Below are 25,562 nucleotides of genomic sequence, written 5' to 3' on the forward strand. Positions count from 1 at the left end.
TAAAAAGAGACTTCAGAAGACGTATAATGTTCTGGGAAAAAATAAAATACAAGTTATGTTATAAAGCCTTTTTATATTTTAAGAAAAAAAAAGTCAAGAAATGACACCCATCAAAATTTGAGTCTTGTATTTTATTTCTTAATTAAATTGAAATGAATTTTTTATTTTTTGTTTTGTTTTGTTTTTTTTTTGTTTTTGTTTTTGAGTGAGGTGGGTCACCCTGTATACCATTTAGTGCCACAATAACATTAGGATGTAAAACTCTGTCAATATACTCACCCTATCTTAAATACTTACGTTTTTTTTCTTTCTAATGATATTTTTATTGTGGTTCCGTGTATTTTAAAAGGTTTTACCAATTTTGAAAAAATCGTTTTATTTTGAAAACGAAGTCAGACAGGAAGCACAAGTTCGACTCATAATAACTATAGCTGCATTTTTCAATAATTTTAAACAAACGACTTGCTGATAATTTCTCTAAAACAAATGTCAAATATTACTCTGTATATTAATAAGCATATGATAGTTACGAGTGATAAACCTGTTTGAAATGAAAATGCCAAATCACCCATATTATCGATGACACATGCGCACTGCGCACTTGGTAGTCCATAAATAGCAATGCGGTGCATCAATAAAGTAAAACCATACGTTTTAACTATAACCGGTGCCATATTTGTTGGAGTATTAAAAATGAGTTTACATCAGGAACAATTTCGATTGATGATAACAAGTGATGATGCCGTGTTGATGACAGTGATGAGGATGACGTATCAAACTTATAATGACAAAAGTTCACCCTACCTCTGACCGAAAATGATGCGTTCGGAGGCCCACTACGAAACAGATTAAACAAGTTAGCCACGTATTACATTGGAGATGCAGCAACAACAAAAAGATCAGGTGTAACATGCATGTAAAAGGACCGTGCCTGACAGCATCTTTGCGCACACGAACGGATGCTCGTATCTCAGAATGGATTCTAATAGTTGTATGGCGCATCATATGACAACGTGAGGACATAAATAATATACTCCAACACTCACCGCGGCTCTTCGAGCGCCCTGACAGCACTGATTTGACAGGCTGCTTCCCGCGGGCAACGTTACGTTGCCAGCTGCAAAAAAACAAAATAGTGGCAACGGTCCCGAGTAAAAGCAACAACAACAGCAGCGCGCACTGAACACTAAGCGGCCTGAGGAGGACCAGAAACACGGCAGCGATCATCATCAAACAAGGATGAGGCAGCCGAGATCCACTTGACTCACACCTCCTCCTCCGCCTTCTTTACCTCCCCCAAGCCCGAAAGAGAGGAGTCGCACGGGGGCTCGCCAATCATTATGCTGCTTATTGGGCTATTCGTGGAGCTCAAATAAGATTCACAGCCCAGGCTTGTGATACCTTATGTTGCGAGTGAGTCAGCAGCAAGTCTCTATTATTTATTTATTTATTTCGGACAGGGTTGCAGGGAGAGAGTCAGCACATTCACCCGACCCCTTGCAGAAATCTGCATCAGAGATCGTCCAAAAGGATCAAGCTTTTGAGTCTTTCTAGAAAGACATGGGAGTGGTTTATATAACCGTGATGACAATATCGCCCCCCCCCCCAAAAAGCAAGTTTCTTGCATGAGTACATAGAAGTGCATCTTGCCATGTTTTTAAACCCAGGGATTTTATTAGGTTGGATGTAAAATTGCACACACATTCAGGATTAAGTAAAAACACTCCCAATGCTAGAATGATGCAACTCAGATTATGTAATTTTTGAGCCAGGGGAAGGGAAGCCAATGTTTTGCATGACCTCGGAGGTTTCATTTGTCTTTTGAATTGCATGCCACCCCACTGTAAATGCTAATATACAGTGAATCACAAATGTGAGTAAATGCCTCGCATTTCTGCAGATATCTAAGTACATCTTTTCATGGGACAACACTGACAAAATGACAATTTGACACAATGAAAAGTAGTCTCTGTGCAGCTTATATAATAGAGTTAATTTATTTTCCCCTCAAAATAACTCCAAATATAGCCATTAATATATAAACCCCTGGCAACAAACGTGAGTACATCCCTTAGAAACTACATCCCTTAATGTCCAAATTGAGTACTGCTTGTCATTTTTCCCTCCAAAATGTCATGTGACTCGTTAGTGTTACTAGGTCCAGGTGTGCATAGGGAGCAGGTGTGTTCAAATTTGTAGTGCAGCGCTCACACTCTCTCATACTGGTCACTAAAAGTTCCAACATGGCACCACATGTCAAAGGATGCTCTGAGGGTCTTAAAAGACGCGACATGTTGCGCGACATGAAGATGGCCAAAGCTACAAGAAGATTGCCAACACCATGAAACTGAGCTGCAGCAGTGACTAAGATCATCCAGTGTTTTAAAAGAGCAGGGTCCACTCAGAACAGGCCTCGGGTTGGTCATCCAAAGAAGATGAGCGCACGTGCTGAGCATCACATCCAAATGCTTTCTTTGAAAGATCGTCGCAGGAGTGCTGTCAGCGTTGCTGCAGGGATTGAAGAGGTGGGGGGTCAGTCTGTCAGTGCTCAGACCATACGGCACACTCTACATCAAATTGGTGTGCATGGCTGTCACCTCAGGAGGAAGCGTCTTCTGAAGACGGTACACTAGTAAGCCGCAAACAGTTTGCTGAAGACATGTCAACAAAGCACATGGATTACTGGAACCATATCCTATGGTCTGATGAGACGGGTGGGTTTGATAGGCTATAACTTTTGGGGGTTTTTTTTGTTGCTGTTGAAATCTTCCAGAATTAATGTCTGGATTTTATTAGCAAATTTAGCAAATCTAAATTGCAATATTTGAACATAATTTAAATTATATTCACATACACACTTGTTAATAATCCCCTAACTATCCAGGAATGCAAAAAATAAACATTGGTCTTCAGACCAACATTGTCTGTCGAAATACATAAATTTAACTGAAAAAAGTTCTTAGTCAGGTTATTACAAAAACAAATAAAAATGGATACATCCTTCAGGTTTCCCCCCATCCAAAAACAGCTGTTTCGGTCCAAATTTGTCATGCTCACGTGTTTTCTCCATACAAGGCATGCACAATGGCAGTATACACGCATGCTGGATAGTTTACATACTACTACTAGGCTACAACAAAGACAGTGTTCTATTTCATCTACAGTGTGTGTTGGAGTCTTTACATTGACAATAAAAGCACCCGTGTATTATAATGCAGATCCCCACAGCTAGACAGCGCAATGACACAAACACATTTGAAAACTAGAAGGTCCAATAAGGCCCGGTTCAACACCCCCTTTTCACAACACTGAAATATATTGCACATGAATATCCGCTACAATATTTACTTACCAAATCGATGTGAAGTAGGAAAAGGTGTTGAAGAGAGCTCTGGTTATACTACTCATTGTTCACTTCACACCACACAACAAAGCATTAAGCAGTGTGTCAAGAGCCAATACATCTTGTGTCTTAAATGCATTGTTTAGCATTTTAAAATAAAATTTAATTCCACTGAGTTAATCCACTGGGTGTTCTCCCTTCATTAATCTGGGGGTAGTTTAATTAGTGTTAGAAAATGTGTTATTCATTAAATTATCATGTGCTGTTTGTACTGGAGTATTTTTTTCAGGTAAAAAAAAAATTAAGTTCACCTGCATTTAATGAACGAGCAGCATTAAAGCTGACTAAGGTGTCACTTCAGTACTGAAAACTCAAATTAAAAAATTCTGTAATCTAATTCATTCAAGTAAATTTAAGTACTGCGAACTCGAAATCAACAATTTACTATAATCCAATTATTAAGGTTTAGTTCTTAAAACTTGAAATAATTAAGTAAATTGCATCTAATTAATGTAACACAAATTACATTTTATAAGTAAGCAAGTTAGGATTTTTTTTTTTTTTTTTTTCAGTAAAGTCAACTTTCGTTCAACCTAATCAGCTGTTGTGTCAAAGCAAATTGATTTGGCTTGAAAATATTTTACCGCACATGATGATGAATTAACAACATATAAAACCATGTGATGATGCTATTTTAAGATTGACCTGTGTTGCTATATGAGAGGTTGTATTTTAAGCCAAAAGAACTGTTGTGTTTGATAGAACAATATGTCTATATGCTGCCATAGCAGATTCATGGCGCGTTAAGCCCCTGAACTATTTTCAATTTGTCCGTTTTACCCTGGAAACCCCCGTATACAGACGTTGCGCAATCGGTTTTGTTTCAACCCACACATAAAAAGAAGATAAGTAATATTATTTATTATTTGAAATGTCTGTCATTTTTAGCTTAGAATAATTAATTGATGTCTAATATTTAGTTAAAAAAAAAAAACGACTTTAAAGATTTATTCACTCGCATATTTTAAACTTTTAAACAAATTACATCACAATGAAAAAAATGGTGTCTGTAAATAAGTCACGGATATCTACCACATAACTATCGCTTAATTGTATTTTTTTTTTTTTTGTTACTGTCGCATTTCCCCCGTTATTTGAAATGATAAATTATTGATCCAAACAAAGAAAAAAAAAAAAAGTTTAAAAGGGTAAATATATGAAAAAGAAAATCTTGACCAATCCTTGATGTCTGTGATTTCTGCATCGCGACCCCAGTAATTTTATCATATTATGTAATAATGTATGATGATGTTCTATTACGGTGGAATACATCTTAAGTTGCGTTCAGATGTTAAAAATATGTTTATTCGACCAAACCCGAGGGTGCTGTTACTATTCTGACATTCATTCTGAATTGTCTTATTGTTAAGCTACCTGTTAAAATTCTAACTTTCACAACATTTTGTACAGTATTTAGATTTTTGATATTAAGATGGATAAAGTAACTGAATCAGTTTACCCCTCATTGGTTCACTTTACCCCTTGTATTTTTGTAGTCTGTCTCAGTTTGCACTTTAGACGGGGTGATGCACTTTAGACGGGGTGAAGCGAGATACAATACCACTTTCTGTTGTTGTTATATTTTCAATACTATTCATTCTGAGTACATTCTTATAATTTCCATTGCTAGGAAACATCCTTAAGTAATGGTAAATATGTAAATTTTACTGGTTTGTTGTTTTAACTTGCTTGGAGGAGAGCAAATGTTTTTGTTTGTATTTTTAAATGTCTCACATTGATCCTGTCTCTCCTTCTACCCAGACATCCACAGCACGGTCTTGGTGGAACTATTTAATTCAAATATGTTAGTAAAATGAATTTATACTTGCATTGTATCATCCATCCACATGGTTGCGCTCTGTCAGGATTACTGTCACTGCAAGTTCCTTATGATATCCATCAATTCATTTTGTACACATATTTTCCTAAGACGGTTATTCACATGTTTTGGACTAAAAAAAAGATCCAGGAGAAGTGTACTATCAAATTCAAAAGACAGGGCACTTATTTTGCTTTATATTCACCTCAAAACAGCTATAATCACCGCCCGGGTGAGACAAGCGGCATTCAAAAGGAGCGCTACTTATTTAGCGTCACCGTCACTATGACGTACTCTTACGTAGTTTGGCAAGCCAGCGGTCCTGCAAGCTAACAAGAAAGAGTCGAGTGCATTAAGTCAACAAAATCGTCGTACAGTAAAGGTAATGTGATGATTAAGTCTGTTTGTAGTTTATTTACGTCATGCCCCGTAGAGGTAAGCTATGAATTTTTACTAGTAAAGTTGAGGTCTCAGCTCCACATGTCGACATTAGCTTGTGACAGTAAGAATTCTCTGCTATTTATAATACGTCACAATGGCGCGAAGAAAGAGTTAAAATAAGAAATGTGATTTTACGTCAACGCAGTGTTTTGCACGGCTTAAATTTCAGCTCAAATTAGCATTTCAAGGCGTTATTTGGTCTTCTTCGATCTGTTACTGTAGAAGCATTTTGATCACCTATTAACTCAGTGTTGCCTCTAGCGGGCTTTTGCATTATTATAACAACAAAGTGCGGTACAGTACTTTGATTCGTGAAGTCACAGAGCGTTTGCGCAGTTCTTTTTGGATCATAGAACGAAATAATGTGTTGATGGTAGGCCTGTTGTCGGTTGCATCCTGAGGTCCCAGTTGATGTAGTCCCCCTCCCCGATGCTGTGCATCTAGTCTTTCAAACTGCTCCGTACTCAAGGAGTTCTTGCATAGCCTAAACTAGATAATATAATGTTTGCTATATCCTGTGCTGGTTTTTGTTGTGGCAATGAGTAAACAGTTGGAGATTTGGTAATAATTCTGACACGTGCTAGATTTGAATCTTTGAACATAGAATAACTGCATTTTCGCAATTTTTGTCGTTTGCTCTAGATGTCTTTTCAAAATCAAGCTGAAGAGGATGAGTTGGACGAAGTGGAGTTTGTATCTGTAAGTCACAGTCCTATATTTCTAAAATGTTAATGTATCAAAGTACAAAATAGTGTTTATTAGAGATCGACCAATATGGGATGATTAAATGTTAATACCGATATCTAAAATAAAATTTTTAGCCGATTGCCGATATCTAAAGCCGATTTTGTAAGCCGATATTTGACACCAATATACTTTTTTTTTTTTTTTTTTTTTTTTTTTTTTTCAACACACATACATTATGAAAGGCAATTCAAAAAATGCTTCAACAGCTTCAAAGTTAGAATATGACCTGAAAATTAAAGGATTAATTCAGTCTAGTGCTACCAAACCAACGAACAAAGCACACGCCGCAAGAACAGTACATTAGTTTCAAATAATTAAACCCACTTGGACGTCACAACGAGATGTAGACAAGTGAAAGTTTAAGAGGATGCTCACCATGCTAAAGCTAATGGTAAAGCGAATGCTACGCTACGAGTTACGTTTAGAGTGTATGGCTCACTCTGTAAACTCCTTTAAAAGCTAAAGCAACATTGTATATTCTCTCATGCAAGTTAAAAATAATCTTACAATATTTACAAAACAGGCAAGCCTGAAGCTTCCTACAGCAGCCTGCCTTCATGCTACTGCAGGGTCCTTCCGGGGTCCTATTGTCAGCCAGCGGCGGGAACAGTTGCCTACACAGATGCCAGATCAAAATCCTTTTTTATCGGCTTATTTTCTTAGTTAATCGGCCGATGGCTGATGTTGAAAAAAAGTCCATATATCAGCTGACTGATATATGGGTCGACCTCTAGTGTTTGTAACTAGCAAAACTCATTGACAGCTAGGCTTGTGCAATTCACAAACTGATTGAGACAGCAGTTATGTTTTCGAAGTTGATGAGTTGATACATCTTTTGCTTTTCCACAGGAAAGCCAACTCGGTCCAGAGCTGGACTGTGTTGATCTGCTGAGCGATGATAGCGAAGAAGAGGGCTGTTCGTCCTCTTCAAGAACTGTAAGAGGCTGAAGTCAATACACATCTAATTTAGGTCGGGGAGACATGAATAGTTTGATTTGACATTGTGTTCTTCACACTCCTGAAGATTGAAGATAAAGTTAATCGTCAAAAGGCGCGTGTTGCATCTACATTGGATAGACTTGCGCAGCAGGTGGCTCTTGAGAAGCGGGAAAGAGCGGACAAATGTAGAGCCTTCAAGGTAGGCAAACATTGTATACTCAATTTGTGAATGTGAATCGGAGGCTACCTTTACACTAGGACGGATAATGGCCTTAAACTTGTGATTACACTATAGGGCATGTCGGCCACACTTGTATACTAAATGTCCAGATTGGTTATTACACGAATAATGTAGGCGGGTAATATTACCCACCGCTTAATTTGGACTGCTGTCTCCGTCCAACAATCGGATACTAAGGAAGGGACGTCATGGAGCGCGTCACCGCAAGGCATGATGGAATTGTAAACAATGAACGCCAATGAACAAGACATGGCATTGCTGCTCCTCTTATTAAACGTGGAAGCGCTGGTAAATCTTACACAGGAATACATACTGAGAAGGTGCTGGGAGTAATACATTTTTGGTTCAGAGGTAAACTCATGCTTAGTTTGCGCAAATGTAGGTGTACCTTGCAGAAGCTGGGGGGCCTTAAACACACCTTGAACGTAGTGTGGACAGGTATAAAAATAGTTGGCAAAATACCCCGGAGAAAATTATCCGTCCTAGTGTAGACGTAGCCTGAAAGTTCTGTGCCGTCTTCAGTCGAATAATGCTGAATGAAGTTGTCGTTTTCCCCTCTTCAGAAACAAAACTACCGTAGTTGAAACAAACTTCAAAGTGGCTCTGCTGCATGCTGGAAGTTGTGCACTCCATTTTACATGTATTGCTTGGATATGTAATATTCCAGTTCCAATACCCATCCCTTGTTAGTATTCAAGGGTCACTGGTACTGGTAAATCTACTGCTGATTTTTCAAAAAGAGGGACTGTGTAGAGGTGGGTAGAGTAGCCAAAACCTTTACTCAAGTAAGAGTAGCGTTACTTCAAAATAATATTACTCAAGTAAAAGTAGTCATCCAAAAAATGCAATGAAATACAGTTTAAAAAAGGATTTTTAGAAAAGAATACTCACTTAATGAATAACATTGTGAGTAACTGCTTACAATGTTTTTTTAAACAATGGTATTTTTTTTTCTGAGCACAATCCATATGAACTGTTGTTATTATACTGCACAATAACTCATTACATAACCACATTAAGACAAAGAAATAAAAATAAAAAAATAAAAAATAAAAAAGGAATTCCAGCTAGAAGAAAAAAATAAAAAATAAAATGAAGCATCAACATACAGAATTTCTAGGTTAAGACACGCCTCAACGGGAAAATATTGCCTCTTGTTACAAAATTTCAGGATAAGAAATGCAAAAATACAGTATGGCTTTGTACTCGCAGCTCCCAGACCTTACTGAACGTAACATACTTATAGTTGCTCTGGCAACTCTTGCCTAACATTCCTGGCATCCAATTGGCTAAGAAAGACCTCTAATGTATGTGTATGTGTGTATCCCAGCGTCCTCTTCATTCGCACATCCTGTTCCAACAGCTTTACATGAGTGTATTAACGTTTATTATTTACTCTTTTTTTCTTTTTTTTAAAAAAAATTTTGCACAAAAATTTAATGTTTATTGTGCAATAATGTAATTGTAGCATGTATTTGTTACATGTTTTAGGGCTGCAGCTAGTGATTATTTTTAGAAGTCGATTAATTGAATAACTACCGGTAGTTCAAATAATCGAGTAATCAGATAAGCAACATAAAAAATTTATATACCTAAATGAGGATCTAAGTACAACAAAAGAATAACTGGCTAACTTACATTGCAAAAGTCCGCTATCTTAAATGCTATAAAATGCTCAAGGTTTTATTTTATTTATTTATTTATTTTACAATGCTCTTAACAAAGGGTTCAAACACATATTCCCACAAAAAACGGCTAAATATACCTATAAACTAAATTACGAATGCATTTAAAAAACTTATGTTGGTCTTAACAGGGAGCAGCTTGATTCAGCCATGTGAAATGAGTTATGACATATTCACTGTCGCCACTAGGGGGCAGTGCATCCACCCAAATAAAAAAAAACTAAATGCAAACACTTTCAAAGCAAACCATTACAACGCCAATTTAATTAAACGAATACTCAAAGCAGCGAAATTTAATTCAAATCTTTTCCCCAATCGAATTACTCGAGTTAATTAATTAATCGGTGCAGCACTACAAGTTTTGATGCATTATAAAAAAAAATATGTCTGAATTTTGGGGGGATTGGAATGGATTAGGGCATGGGTGGTCAACCCTAGTCCTTGAGAGCCGCAATCCAGCTTTTTTTTTTTTTTTTTTCCCCATGTCTCCCTCCTCCAACACACCTGAATCAAATGATCAGGATTGTTATCAGGCAACTGCAGAGCCTGCTGATGAGCTGATCATTTGATTCAGGTGTGTCAAAGGAGGGAGACACGGTAAACAAGCTGGTTTGCGGCTCTCAAGGACCAGGGTTGGCCACCCCTGGATTAGGGCATTTACATGAAAAATGTGTCTCGAATATTTACAGAACTTTCAAGTTGCGAAACTACTTCCAGAACAAATTAATTTTGTAAGTAGAGGTACACTGTAGCATAGACTTCATAACCTATTGACATGACACAGGAAAGGGGCGTGATTCTTAGGGGGCCTATTTTCAAAAACTTCAAATTCAAATATTTACAAAATCAAAGCTGCTACTGACCTAAAACCAAAACGGACACCTACCTTAGCCATATATGAGTCTCCATGAGCAGCGGCAACAAAAAATTGATAGTCGTTTCGTTTAAAAAATCCCGATTAATTATTTTCTATATAACACAACTTAAAATGGCTATAAATGTCTTAGATTTTACACTAGATGCACAAAAATCACCAAAGGCAGAGGTAATCACCTATATTTTCAGGATCAATAGCAATATTTAACATATCCTATGTTTTTGACCAAAATAGCAACTTTTTTTTTTTTTTTAATTCAAGTTTTCAACAGCTAATATATCACTCAGTTTAACACCAGAAACTTAATACTTGAGGAAAACATGCAGAATCAATCATAAATAATTTGTAAATAGATAATTAATACATTCTTTATAAAATCACAACTTATTATAGACTATCCCTTTATTATCATTATACAGTACACTATGCTGTTAGCAAATGAGGCTTGCGGCTGCCTGGCGTAAACAGGGCTTTTCTGGAAAAAAATCTTGTGAATAAATGGTTAAATCCCTGAATTCTTCATAGATATGGACGTAAAATGGTCTCGATTCTTGGTTAATAGCAAAGAAACCGTACAGTTAGCGTTTATTTTACGTATATTGACAAAGTACCATGTTTCTATGTTAACAAATGAGGCTAGTGGCCGCCTGGCATAAAAGGAGCTTTTCTACCAAAACTTTTTGTGAATAACTGCTTAAATCGCCAAATTCTTCATAGATATGGAGGTAAAACAGTCCCGATTCTTGGTTAAACGCAAAGAAACCGTACAGTTAGCGTTTATTTTGCGTATATTGGCGAAGTACCATTCTATTATGTTAGCGAATGAGGCTTGCGGCCGCCTGGCGTAAAAGGAGCTTTTCTGGCGAAAATTATTGAGAATAAATGCTTAAATCCCTAAGTTCTTCATAGATATGAAAGTAAAACAGTCTCGATTCTTGGTTAAAAGCAAAGAAACCGTGCAGGTAGCATTTATTTCGCGTAAATATTGCCAACTATGAGGCTAGTCAGTTCCATGTGTTAAACGAAGAAGAAAATTCCTGCGGATAAATGCTTCAATTATGCATGCATGGTACAAAAAATTGAATATTTACCTTGAATCCTCGAACAAATCACTCCTGAGACAATCCTTCCTGTTTGTATGCGGTACAGCTTTCGTAGTTAAATCCACTCATAAGTAAATCCAAGCTTAAATCCGACATGAGTGTGTGCCTTCTTGGGCTATTACTAAATAAAGCTCGGCCCCCTCTGATAAGGCGTCGCGCAACGAATGACTAAGTGTCAGATCAATAGATTTTTTAAGTCTATGACTGTCGTCGAATAGCCCCTTCATAGTTCTTGTCATGAAATTAAAAGGATCATATCTCCAGTTTTTTGTGGTCAATCAGTGCCAAATAAAAACTGAGAGAGAGGTTAAAATCTGCGCTTTTGAGTCATGTTGAGTGCAGTGCTCCAAGTCAAATACTTAATTTTTTATGATGCTTTAAAGACGCCACGTGATTGAACAGGCCGGCATATCATTGGTGAAACTGGTGGAGCTACTGCTGGCATCGATGGGGGGAAAAAAAACATGTAAAATCTAATATGTAGAATAAAGAGGAAAAAATGTAACAACTACTGTTGTGGAGTAAGAGTAGCAAGTAGTAACGTGATGTTCATCTTGAGGATAATTGAGTATTTTGGTTTCCGCATGCATCTTTTTTTTCTGCTTGTACTGTATATACTGGTGTATAAATATGCCTGATAACATTCATTTATTTCCCTCCCAATCAGGAGAAACAAATCCAACAAAGAGTTCATGGCCAGCAGGAGCTTGCATTGAGTTCAACAAATGGAATTAATCTTGAAGCAAAACGATGTGTGGACATGTGGCTTAAAATGCCTGGTATGTGACTCATCTTAGTTCAAAATTATTAAAAATCCCTACACTTTTGAGTAGCCAAAAACTTAAAACGATGCAGTGGAGACTTTTTAATGTTTATAGTTTACAATTATTCTACTCTGCTGTAATTACAAAACTTGCCTCTAATGTTTTTTAGATCCAGCTGTGGGCAGTTTTGGATCTGGAAGACGACGCAGACCTGTTTTTCCCATGAACTCTTCAACTCTACATACATGTCCAGTCATTAACTGCAGTCGTGTTTATGAAAACGTGTCTCTCCTTGATGGTCATCTAAAAAGGTTTTTTTTTTTGTTCTCTCTTTCATGTAAGAGTTGGGATACTCGGGTCTAAATTCCACTTTGTGTGTGTGTGTGTGTGTGTAGATTTGATCACTCACCTTGTGATCCAACCACTAGTCTCAAAGGAAGTCCCAAAATGCTGTTTGCCTGTGTGGCCTGTTGTTGTCATTTTCAGACCAAACAAGAGTGGCGAACACATCTTGTATCTAAGGTTTCTCCACTTTAGAAACTTAAGAAATCCTCCCTGTGTTTTGAACCCTATTATGGTAATAAAACCAACATTTTCATTTCATAGGTGTCCTCATCTCATCCTGATGGTCACTGCATGTCTCAGAGATTCCAGCTCATTGTGTGCTTTGCTTGTCCTGCTTGCTACCTCCTTTTTAACCTGCGGGACGAGTGCCTTCAGCACATGTCGGCAAAAAAACATTTCACCGAATCCCTCAAAATGAGTGGTGAGACTTTATTCTCTATGCATCTTCATTACGGCCTCCGTTTTAAAATGATCCAAGTTGCTAAATATGAGTCAGATTCATGCTGTCTTGCCATGGAGTATGTTTAATTTTCCTTTTGTGTTTTCAAAGATTCTAAAAGAGAAGCAGTCCCTATACCGTTTCCACAGCATGCCAGGAATCGCCTCATCGCTCTGTGCCGGGACACACCTTTCACTGTCCGATGCTCTTGTTGCCAAAAAGTGTTGACCTCGCATCAGGCAGCTCAGGCTCATTTCAAGTATGCTCCATTTTCTGTCGTTCATGTTAAGTAGCAGTTGTGATGGTCATTACTAATGTTGACGGTGTTAGTTGCAACACTACAATGAAGATAATATAACGCGGTACATTACACTCAGATATACAGTGGTACCTCTACTTAGGAACAGCTCTACATCCAGAATTTTCTGGTTAAGGCACGCCTCAACGGGAAAATATTGCCTATTGTTCCAAAAGAAATTTCAGAATAAGAAAGGCAAAAATACAGTATGGTTAGTCCTCGCAGCTCTGAGTTTACTGAACATAACGTACTGATACAACCCCTAGCAAAAAGTATGGAATCACATGTCTCGGACAAGCACTCACTCAGACATTCTATCATGTAGAACAAACTCAGATAAAAAGCTTGAAAAAATAATGAATTAGTTCAAAAGTGCAACTCTAGCATTCAGAAACACTAAAAGAAACGAATAAAAAACACTGTGGTGGTCAGTAAATTTTAATTTTATTGAGCAAGTGCAGGGAAATATATATGGAATCACTCCATTATGAGGAAAGAAATATGGAATCATGAGAAACGAACAAAGAAATAACAATCAACACACATCTCTAGTATTTAGTAGCACCACCTCTGGCTTTTATGACGGCTTGCAGTCTCTGAGGCATGGACTTGATGAGTATTCTTCATCAATTTGGTGCCAACTCTTTGATTGCAGTTGTCCGCTCACCCTTGCACGTCGGAGCCTTGATGTGGACCATTTTTTTCCCAATTTCCACCCCAGGTTATCCATAGGGTTGAGATCTGGGCTATTTGCAGGCCATGCCATTGACTGGATTTCTCCAAGGAATGCTTTAACAGTTTTAGCTCTGTGGCACGATGCATCGTCATCTTGGAAAATGACATATTTTCAATTGAAGAGATAAGAAAGCTGTCTAAAATTTCAATGTAAAATTGTGCATTTATTGAAGAGTTTACCACAGCCATCTCCCCTGTGCCTTTGCCTGACATGCAGCCCCATATCATCAGGGACTGAGGGAATTTTGATGTCTTCTTCAGGCAGTAATCTTTGTAAATCTCACTGGAACAGCACCAAACAAAAGTTCCAGCATCATTCCCTTGTCCAATGCAGACTCTTGACACCTTGTCCAATACAGATTCCTGACTCTTGACAAGGTGATGATGAAAGTGAAGGTGAACCTGGTCGGGAAGGTGAAGGTGAACCTGGTCGGAACCACTTGGGACCTCAGGATACGATGCAATTTGTGATACAAAGCTCAGGATTATATGGCGATACAAAGATTATTATCTTTTCTCATATTTACAGTTCGACTGTTTGTATTCCTCTAACACACTTAATATAATAAATCAGGAAATAGCATATTTTCTCAGTCAAACCGTAAATACGAGAAAAGAGGCTATTCCCTTCATTACGTTGGTCAGGAAATCATTCTAGGGCAGAGGTCTGCAAGTCGGGATCTCGAGAGCCTCTATCCAGCTTGTTTTCCATGTCTGCCTCCTTTAACACACCTGAATCAAATAATCAGGATTGTTATCAGGCTCCTGCAGAGTTTGCTGATGAGCTGATCATATGATTCAGGTGCGTTAAAGGAGGGAAACATGGGAAAAACAAGCTGGATAGCGGCTCTCGAGGACCGGGCTTGAAGACCGTTGTTCTAGGGTGTTACACAAAACGAGTAGTAATTTTCACTTGTAGATGTCCAATTGATATGAATCAACCCCTCCCACTTCAATTGTGCTCACTTTTGAAGTGGCAGCCAATGCCAGGCAACGATGTCAATTTGGGCCATTTTAGGTCACTTCCTGTTGATATGGCAAGGCAAGGCAAGGCAAATTTATTTATATAGCACAATTCAACACAAGGCAATTCAAAGTGCTTTACATCACATGAAGATCATAAAAATCACATATAAATCAATACAACGTAAAAACCAAGAGAAACAAAATCGGAATAAAATTATACATAAAAATCGCATTTACCGTATTTTTCGGACTAGAAGTCGCTCCTGAGTATAAGTCGATCCAGCCATAAAATGCCCAACGAAGAGAAAAAAAAACATATACAAGTCGCACCGGAGTATATATGGGGGTATTTTAAGTTTGCAGTGACTCAAACTCAACAGGTGACCTGTAAATTCCCAGTCTTAATGAGTTGGGCGTCGAGCGCCGTCAGTGACATAGTTAACTGAGACACTATTATGATGGAAGATGTTTGTAGCAGCCTGTAGGTAGCTTTTTTTTTTTTTTTTTTTTTTTTAATCATTGACACCTTTTTAAAACAATATCTGTATTCTTGGCATGAGCGTATCGATAACATTTTTAACCTTTTGGCATGCAGAGTAGGGCTGGGCGATATGGCCTTAAACATGTATCACGATAAATTGAGCAGATTTATCTCGATAACGTTAAATGACGATAAATTCGCCCAAGCGGACTGTTATATAATTTGAAAATCTGAATCAATGCATGAAATACAGATTAACTATTTCTTGTTGATTTATTTACCAGCATTCAATTTGATATACTGTATTTAACAATTGTACATGCAGTCTAAACATTAAGTTTATACAAATGTATTGTAAGCAATAAGAATTCAAGTATGAACATTTATAACAGCGTGTATGACTTGAACAATGTACATTGTCAAAATCAATATGCCTGTGCAAACATGTAATTGTAACACAAATGACTTGCAGCTTGAACAGTACACTTCAAAAAGACAACTTATTGTTAATGGCTGCTGTGACATAATTATTAAATACAAGTGTTTACTTTATGGTTTAAGGTTTTTTTCCCCCCAGTGCATTTTTTAATAAATGCACGTACAATAAAAATAGCTGGGGCCATTTCTCTGTCATTATAAGTTTCGCCATTGGACTGTACTTTATGCTGAATGCTTTACCATCACAAAAGCTATCAGAGGAATCACACACAGACAGATACAAAATAACGCCACATAGTAATTGCTAGATGCAGTCCGTGCCCAATCCACTCATTAAGTTCAGCCGTTTCGACAAGGTTAGAGCCGCTATCCGACTCCATAACGTTCATTTGTAGCGTTAGCCGCTAGCTAGCGTTAGCCTGGCTACCAGTAGAAAGCACTGAAAGCACCATCTCCGGAAATCGTGAGAACAAAGGAGGACAGCGGGTGAAAGCCCGTCTGGATGCCACCAAGAGTCTACTAAATGTCGGTTGAAAGTTTGGTGAACCTCCCTTAAGCCACACTCCATCACGTTTTGCTTGTAGCGTTAGCTGCTAGCGTTAGCTTACCGGGCTTTTGTTTGATTGGCTTGCTGATGATCACGTGACTCCCTACGTAAGCACATTCACTGCTTTCTTAAAGGGGAATGAACATAGACGAACAACACAGAATCAAAGCGGGATGAAAATACTATATTTTCTTGTTTTATTAATTTACCGAATTTACCGACATGGTCAAAATTACGTCGGTCATCGTTAAGAATTTCGGTGACGGTAAATTTTCGGTTTACCGCCCTGCTCTAATGCAGAGTATCGCGATATATCACCATTTCGATATTTTGTCACACCCCTACGAGTGTGTGTATCCCAGCGTCCTCTTCATTCGCCCTTTGTGATTCGACAGCTTTACATAAGTGTATTACGTTTTATTCTTTATTCTTGGTTTTTTACAGTATGCACAACTCTAATTTTATGTTATTGTGCAATAATCTAATTGTAACATGAACCGAATTGGCCCAAATATAAGACGGGGTTTTTTGCATTGAAATAAGACTGAAAAAGAGGGGGTCGTCTTATATTTGCGGTCTAGACATTATACCCATTCACGTTAGATGGCACCAGATATCATTGAAGCGATGTTCTGTCATGACAGATCTCAGCTACTCTCAAGTTTAACCAGTTTGCATTATTTTATTGCAATGTTTTTCCTTATTCAGATTTGTTTCAAGACTACAGTTACACTTCACTTTGATGGTGAATGCAGTTATTGCAATTTTGTTGTTTTATCACAATAGATTGGTTTTTTTACATTTCAAAAACCAGAAGCCGTTCATTTACGAATGTGATTGCACTTTAGTTTACATATTTATATGTTCAGATATTAAGATTTGAATGAGGCAAAATAACATGCTTTTTCTCTCAAATATATTGTTATAATCATTTGTTTCGGATGTACTGTAATTATTTTCTGTATAAATATTAATTTGGTGTTCAAAAAGTCTGTTTTCAGACTTGAGTCTTGAAAAAGAGGGGGTCGTCTTATAATCAGAGCCGTCTTATATTTGGGCCTATACGGTATTTGTTACATGTTTTGATGCATTATAAAAGATTTATTTCTGAATTTTGGAGGGCTTGGATCAGATTAAAAAAAATTCAAGTTATGAAACTACTTCCAGAACAAATTACCATAATTTTCGAACTATAAGCAGCTACTTTTTTTCCCTCATTTGGAATCCTGCGTCTTATAGTCCAGTGTGGCTTCTTTGTTGATTTTTTTGAGTTAATAGGTAACACTTTATTTGACAGCGTCATGGGCATTAATGAATGCTTATGACCGTTGTCATTAAGTGTTATCTGGCAAATTTTGTCACAAACTCCATTGATGTCCAGCTCGGATCTTTGACATCCATTCGAAAGAGATAATTTTCCCGATGACACAAAATGACATTTGTCATAAGCATTCATTAATGCTAATGACAGTGTCATGTCATAATATGACGGTCTTATGACTCCGCTGTCAATTAAAAGTGTTACCAGTTAATATCTTTTGGTCTAAATTAGGGCCGTCAAAATAACTGCGATAACGGGCGTTAATTTTTTTTTTTTTTTAATTAATCACGTTAAAATATTTGACGCATTTAACGCACATGCCCCACTCAAACAGATTAAAATGACAGCAAAGTGTCATTTCCACTTGTTACTTTTTTTTTGGGGTGTTTTTCCGCCCTCTGCTGGCGCTTGGGTTCGACTGATTTTATGGGTTTCAGGCTTCAGCACCATAATGATTATTGACATCAACAATGGCGAGCTACTAGTTTATTTTTTGATTGAAAATTTTACAAACTTTTATTAAAACGAAAACATTAAGGGTTTTAATACAAAATTTGTATAACTTGTACTAACATTTAAGAACTACCAGTCTTTCTATCTATGGATCGCTTTAACATAATGTTAATAATGTTAATGCCATCTTGTTGATTTATTGTTATAATAAACAAATACAGTACTTATGTACAGTATGTTGAATGTATATATCCGTCTTGTCTTGTCTTTCCATTCCAACAATAATTTACAGAAAAATATGGCATATTTTATAGATTGTTTGAATTGCGAGTAATTACGATGAATGAATGAATGAATTAATTAATTAATTAATTTTTAAACTGTGATTAACTCGATTAAAAATTTTAATCGTTTGACAGCCCTAGTCTAAATATACCATAATACAGTAAGGACAGCCGCAGCATTTAGTCCGGTGCGGCTTATCTATGAACAAATGTAATTTTCGGGTCAAATTTGGTGGGTGGCGACTTATAGTCAGGTGCACTTTTTATAGTCCGAAAATTACGGTAATTTTAGAAGTTGAAGTACCGCTGTATATTCCCATTCGTATGAATTTAATAGCTGAATTTATGCATTAAATTGAATGTGTTCTCGTGATCTTATTTTGTAATACTGCATTTCTGTCACCAGTGTAAACTGCAGACGTGGCTGTGCAGTGGCCACGGCTGATGAAACTGTGGTGCAGGTAGTGAAACGGCTGCAAGTGCGAGGTCAGTGCTCCCGCTGCTGTTTAATCTTCTTGAGCCAAGCAGAAGTGGACCGTCATAGAGAAGACACCAAACATGAGGTGGAGGTCAACAGTACCATGGAACGAGCGCTTCTTCAGCATGGCAGGTTTAATGAACAACATGGCTACAGCATGAATGATGCAGAGAAAAGGCTTAATGCAGGAGTATTAATTCATACAAGTGAGACCAAGAGCGAAAAAGAAACTATACCAGCCAAACGGCAAAAATTAAGAAGCTGTACAACCGCATGGTTCTGCGAGTGTGGCCTGAGGTTCTTGGAGGAAACTTCCGCCAGTAATCACCTCTTAGCTGTGAACCAAATCTTTTACCAATGTGGCGTGTGCGGCAAACACATGGGAGAATCTTCTATCACCCGTTTGCACATGAGCCGCTTTCACGGGGGCGCACATCTCTCAAACTTCTTTTTCTACTGCCGCAAGTGCAAAGTGGAAATGCCGCGCTTGGAAGATATCTTGTCGCATGTATCGGATACACACAGCGGGCATACTTTCTTTACTGAACAAGAAGTGCCTGAAGATGTTAACCCGTCCACCAGCCAGAGCTCTAAAATGGAACTGTTCTCTACTACATCCACCATTCAGGCCATTGCGGGAGAGGCGCCGCCCACTTCTAAAGTGGCGCTGACTTGGATGTGCAGAATGTGTGAGGATGTGTTCGACTCCGAGGCCGCTGTCCGCAAGCACTGCGGCGACCTGAGCAGCCACAGTTTCCAGAAGTTTGTCTGCGGCCACTGTCCGCAGAAGTTCTTCAAGGAATCCACTGTGCGGCGTCATTGCGCCAACGAGCACAACGGGCTGATGAAGAGCGCTTACTTCTGCGGCCTCTGCGACAGCATGCTGTTTGAGTCTGAAAAGGAGTTCCTGCAGCACTACGAACGCCTGCACAGTAAAGACTACTACTGTATGGAAAACTGTGATCTCATTCAGCCCGTTGAAAGCGTCACACCTGTGGAATCATGTCCCTGCATGAGCTCAGACAAACAGGAAGGGTGCATGAAAGCCGCCTACACACGGTGCATGAAGACATTGGCCTCCGAGGGTCTCTGTCAGTATATGTGTGCTCTTTGCATTCTAAGCATGCCCTCCTACGCTCAGATCAAGACTCATGTCAACACCACGCACGCCGCTGTAAACCTGGACAAGACCTTTGAAGTCGAATGCCAAACCTGCAGAGAACGCTTTGAGGATGTTCCAAAATTCCATAATCACCATCATTCCCAGCACTGCATATTGGAGCCATGCGTGAGCTCCAGGACCTGTGGGAAAGAAACAATAAAACAACCCCAAATCCTGAATGCTGTGGATGGCAACCTAAAAGGTATAGTACTGTATATAACATTTTTCTTCTTTGTAAACAGTTTCTTTAATTTTGACCAATTTCACTACAGTAAAGCTCAGCAATTCATCGCGTCATATTTTGAATTGCTAAATCCTAGGGTAATTGATGTAGAGCTGAAACGAATACTCGACTAACTCAAGTAACTAGAGTTTAAAAACTGATCCGAGTAATTTTATTCACCTCGAGGAATCATTTAATTTTGCCAGCTCTAAGCATCACGTTTTGCCCGGATTGCTTTTTATGCGGGACTAGTGCTGACTACGTTGAGGAAGAAGCAATAAAAAAAATTTTTTTTAAAACCTTACCGCAGCAGACAGCGGCTACAAACCGCGCCAACGTTGCTAAAAACTACGCCCGCATGATGCGAGTGTGGTAGCAGGTAGGGTCCGATGCGTCTCATAGATATTGCATGCATTCAGAACTAGATGCGAAATGACAGACTCGTCCGCGTCTGGCCAGCGTTAGTAAACAGCCGCCATCTTTAAGCAGTAGACTTCTCAGCGCTAATAAATATAATGTTACTGTCACTCGCTCACATAACGTTAGCCCTTCGTAGGGCTAGGTTTCTATTTATTATGACCACTGTCGACGCGTGGCTAATGTGTCTTACATACAGGCTTTATTTAATCTGTAAAAACACAGCGCTGTAGAGTGATGAGGGTGTAAAATTAAAACATAATAAAGCTGACTGTCAGTTTTAGCTCAGTAGTCATTGCTGAATAAAACACCAAGTAGCACTGGTCCCTAATGTGCTCCAATACAGCAGGTATCATACATTTATTTTGGACACTGCAAAAACTCAAAATCCTATCAGTACTTACAGTTTAGACTAACCTAAAACTTAACTAGAACTTAAAAATAGTTTGACACAAATGGAAATTCAATTTGAAACTCGTGGGGAAAAAACGCCTAGCTTTTAAGTGATGTGTGTTATCAAGCGTAATTACATTTTTAGGTAAGAATTTTTTTTTTTTTTAATAAGATCTAGAAGTTTTTTGAGTGAAAGCAGTGATTTTTTTCCCTAGTCACATCTGAGATGCAATTGTTGGTTGTTTTTTCAACAATATACATCGAAAATAAAGACATAGATTTACTTAAAGTGGTTCAATATTGGATTAAATGTCTTTTTTTTTCTCATGTATATCTATAATTTCTCTTTACCTAAAAAAAGTTTTATCCGATTACTCGATTAATCGATAGAATTTTCAGTCGATTACTCGATTACTAAAATATTCGATAGCTGCAGCCCTAAATTGATGTCCCCACTAAAAACATTTAGCATAGATTCCACAAGATGATGACAAAGCACTGGTTTTGTCGAAATAAAGCTTCTAACATCAACAGTTCCTAGGTATCCAGGTGCCACTAGGTGGTGGGGAAGTAATATTTTCACGGCTTTGGCCTGTGGATAAAAATAACAAATAAGCTGAGGTGGGTAGAGTTGCCAAAAATTGTACTCAAGTAAGAGTAGCGTTACTTCAAAATAATATTACTCAAGTAAATGTAAAAGTAGTTATTCAAAATATGTACTCAAGTACAAGTAAAAGTATTTGGTGAAAAGAATGCTCAATTAGTAACATTGTGAGTAAAACCAAACATTTTGAGCATATTACAAAAGTGCCCTCTAGTAGAGAAAATAGTTACTAGTTTGAATAGTAAATACAGTGGTGCTTCGACACACGTTTGTTTCGACATCCGACGTAAAATTTTGCAGCATTTTTTGGAAAATGGAAAAGGCTAAATATGAATGAATGAATCTACCTCAGACAGGGGCTCCATGTAAAATCTGTCCTCGTGGGGCATCACTCATAATGAGAAAAGTGTGGGCTACAGGGCAGGAGCTGGTCAATGACCTGAAGCGAGCTGGATCCAGTTTCAAAGGCTACTGTCAGTAGAACACTATGGTGCAATAGTTTAAAATCAATGAAGTGAAACTTCATGTTTCTCAACGACAGCCCCGAAACCTGACAGATCTAAAGATTTGTGTTAAGGAATGGGCCAAAATCCCGGTTTTCATATGTGAAAACCTGGTGAAGAACTACAGAAAGCGTCTGTCCTCTGTAATTGCAAACAAAGGCTTCTGCACTAAATATTAGCACAATTTTTTTCAGGGGTACAAATACTTATGAAGCCCAGCAAATTACAAATTTTGAAAAATGTGAGTTCGGATTTTTTTTTTGTCTAAGTGGAAATGCATCTATGATTGAAATTTTAGACCTTTACCTATTTTCTAAGTGGGTGAACTTGCAAAACCACAATACATCTGCTCCTCACTGTAGGTGAAATTTTTATTTCTGTCGACAAACCTCAAAATGATGCATTTAAAATGGAGCTGGATGTCAAATTGAGCATCAAGGTAAAGCACTGTAATGCACCGTATTGGCCCAAATATAAGACGGTGTTTTTTGCATTGAAATAAGACTGAAAAAGTGGGGGTCATCTTAGATTCGCGGTTAAGACGTTATACCCATTCACGACGCTAGATGGCGCCAGATATCATTGAAGCAATGTTCTGTCATGACAGATCTCAGCTGCTCTCAAGTTTAACCAGTTTGCATTATTTTATTGCAATGTTTTTCCTTATTCAGATTTGTTTCAAGACTACATTTAGACTTCACTTTGATGGTTAATGCAGTTATTGCAATTTTGTTGTTTTATCACAATAGATTGGTTTATTTACATTTCAAAAACCAGAAGCCATTCATTTACGAATGTGATTGCACTTCAGTTTACATATTTAAACGTTCAAATATTACGATTTGAATGAGGCAAAATAACATGCTTTTTCTCTCAAATATATTGTTATAATCATTTGTTTCAGATGTACTGTAATTATTTTCTGTATAAAAATTAATTTGGTGTTCAAAAAGTCTTTTTCAAACTTTAGTCTTGAAAAAGAGGGGGTCATCTTATAATCAGGGCCGTCTTATATTCGGGGCAATACGGTATTTTAATTGGAACGTCTTTACTCTTAAAGCAAATTATACATGTAAAATTTTTAACGTCTTAGCTGTTTTTTGAATTGTGAAAAGGAATATATTGGCAAGCATAATCCAATTGGCCAAATCTGTCTTTTTTTTAATTTTTTTTATTTAAGTCTAAGTGGAAATGCATCTATGATTGAAATTTTAGACCTTTACCTATTTTCTAAGTGGGTGAACTTGCAAAATCACAATCCATCTGCTCCCCACTGTTAGTGACATTTTTATTTCTGTCGACAAACCTCAAAATGATACATCTGAAATGGATTTGGATGTCAATCAAATTGAGCAACAAGGTAAAAGCACTGTAATGTTTTTGAATTGGAACGTCTTTACTCTTAAAGCAAATTATACATGTAAAACTTTTAACCTCTTAGATGTTTTTTGAATTATGAAAAAGGAATATATTGGCAAGCATAATCCCTTTGGCCAAATCTATCTTAATAATAATAATAATAATAATATACATTTTATTTCTAGAGCACTTTTCAAAACACACAAAGACGTTTCACAAGAGACATGGAATCACAGTACGATAAAAAGGTATTAAAAGGATAAAAAAATTAATCTTGAAAACAATGTTTTTTTTTTTTTTTTTTTTTTGTTTTTTGCGTTCCGACAAATGGTACAAGAATAGAAATATTCAAGTATTGACTAATTGTGTATTATCATTCACCATAGATGACTGTGATGAAGAGGTGAAGAAGGCACTGGCGTTGAGTGCAGAAGACCGAGAAACGGCAGGTATGTTATTGCGACCAGAGGGAGTTACACAACATGGAAAATGTGCCAACTTCAATACATCTTTTACAGAGTTAGAAGAAGCTCTTCAAAGAAGCCTTCTGGATTTCTGAGAAGCGTTATTTCACATTGTTCATTGATAAGACGTTTTGTTAAATAAATGCCACAAGAAGCCTTATGGATTTGTGAGAAGTGTTTTTAACACATTGTTCATTGATAGAGGCTTTTGTTCATGATTTGTTAAATAAATGCTGTTCCCTGCTTTTTTTGTTTCAAATTTACTCTTAAAACAATACAATACAGCACATCATTCGGGTATCACGTCTGATTGGAATATATTCAAACTGGTGTACGTGCCTAATAAGGGTGTTATCACATACTATTAAAGGACGTTTGAAGGAAAAGTTTATTTATATTCTGTGCATGTTCCATCCACTAGGTATCTTTAGGCACAATTCCGATTTTTCTTATGTTTTTTGGGCGTGCCCCTTCAGACTGCTTTTGCCCATTCAGCCCGTTCCAAGTATCACGCATGCCCTCTTATTTGCCGTCAGAGATGCGCTGAGCAAACTGGCCCGCATGCGTAGGAGCATCAAAACACACACACACGCCCACCCACACACACACACATACGCATACACTTACACATAGTTTCACCGGCAGTGTAAGCAATCTTGAAATATTGCTCATTTGGAGCATTTTTTTAATGACTGTTGTCAAGCCCGCCCGCTCCTTCTCCAAAAGCCGCGTTCAAACTAGGCGCTAACGCTGAAGCACAGCTGCACCGCTACCGCAGCGCTCTGTTTCTCTCGCTCTTTGCTGACGTAATTGCTGCAGAAATTCCGATTTGGGAGACACGACAGTTCAAACCGCCGCCACGTTCTGGAAAAATGGTGCCCAGATTGGATTTGAAATGGTTCACTTCTATGCGACTTGTCCCGTTCAGAAAGTCAAGTTAATGCCTCACTCAAGTCTGAAAACAACAAAAGTACATGCAAGATTAGGCAGGTTCTGTACAGTAGGTGGCGGTATGCACCTGATTGTTGCTTGCAATCCGCCATAAAGTTGAATTGTGGAGTTCTTGAGCTTGTTAAGCTTCTGTTTACCATTTTTGTAGTTTTAAATAAAACCAAGCAGTCAATTAATTTTCTTATTCTTTTTTTTTTTTGGGGGGGGGGGGTTGACTCAAATTTATTATTGACATTGTAAATTTTCACTGACATCAGTAAAACTTAACACGTGTGTAAATATGTACTTAGTAAAAAAAAAAAAGGTGAAATAACTAAAAGGTATAATATTCTTGAATCTTCAAAGGAGCCACCATTTGCTCATTTTTCTTTTTTGCACACTCTTGCCAATCTCTTGATGAGCTTCAAGAGGGAGTCACCTAAAGTGCTTCTTGACTTCACAGGTATATTTTGTAAGGGTTAATTCGTGGAATTTATTACTTTATCAATGTGGTTGGGACCTTCATTTGTGTTGCATTGAATAAGGTGGGTCCAAACTTTTGGCATGTGCTGTATATATGGCGGAAAACACTCAGGTGACTTGAGGTTCCACTCTGAGACCCCCAATTTGGTCAAATTTCAAAAATGTCCCATATGCATGTGTGATACATAATTGGAAATCTTAAAATCTCAATTTTCTGGGG

The 25,562-nt window shown here is 37.7% G+C and overlaps 2 protein-coding genes across 12 annotated transcripts in view; one reads left to right on the plus strand and one right to left on the minus strand.

Moving 5' to 3' along the window:
* The window catches only part of dst (dystonin), a 255,373-nt gene extending 253,963 nt beyond the window's left edge, over nucleotides 1-1,410 (minus strand). For 7 of the 10 annotated variants that reach the window (XM_057848273.1, XM_057848272.1, XM_057848277.1 and 4 more), the window contains exons 1-2: nucleotides 1,047-1,406; nucleotides 805-836 (exon numbers count right to left, since the gene is read on the minus strand). In XM_057848273.1, the coding sequence (XP_057704256.1) occupies nucleotides 805-836; nucleotides 1,047-1,230 (216 nt within the window). In that variant the 5' untranslated portion in view covers nucleotides 1,231-1,406. Of the gene's footprint in view, nucleotides 1-804; nucleotides 837-1,046 lie in introns of all 10 variants that reach the window. The other 3 variants (XM_057848282.1, XM_057848278.1, XM_057848283.1) reach the window with 2 other exon arrangements.
* A 4,083-nt stretch (nucleotides 1,411-5,493) lies between these two features.
* znf451 (zinc finger protein 451) lies at nucleotides 5,494-24,998 on the plus strand. Of its 2 annotated transcripts, none has more exons than XM_057848286.1 (12): nucleotides 5,494-5,604; nucleotides 6,306-6,362; nucleotides 7,260-7,346; nucleotides 7,435-7,548; nucleotides 11,923-12,034; nucleotides 12,189-12,330; nucleotides 12,415-12,541; nucleotides 12,626-12,785; nucleotides 12,915-13,062; nucleotides 18,733-20,168; nucleotides 23,852-23,914; nucleotides 23,984-24,998. In XM_057848286.1, exons 2-12 carry the CDS (start codon nucleotides 6,306-6,308, stop codon nucleotides 24,022-24,024), a joined length of 2,487 nt encoding a protein of 828 aa, XP_057704269.1. In that variant the 5' UTR covers nucleotides 5,494-5,604; the 3' UTR covers nucleotides 24,025-24,998. The 2 variants fall into 2 exon arrangements, with proteins under 2 accessions (XP_057704269.1, XP_057704270.1); XM_057848287.1 differs by lacking the exon at nucleotides 5,494-5,604 and adding an exon at nucleotides 5,937-6,224.
* The last annotated feature ends 564 nt before the right edge of the window (nucleotides 24,999-25,562 follow it).

Source organism: Corythoichthys intestinalis, chromosome 10 (genome assembly GCF_030265065.1).
Source record: "Corythoichthys intestinalis isolate RoL2023-P3 chromosome 10, ASM3026506v1, whole genome shotgun sequence".
Classification (NCBI taxonomy): domain Eukaryota; kingdom Metazoa; phylum Chordata; class Actinopteri; order Syngnathiformes; family Syngnathidae; genus Corythoichthys; species Corythoichthys intestinalis.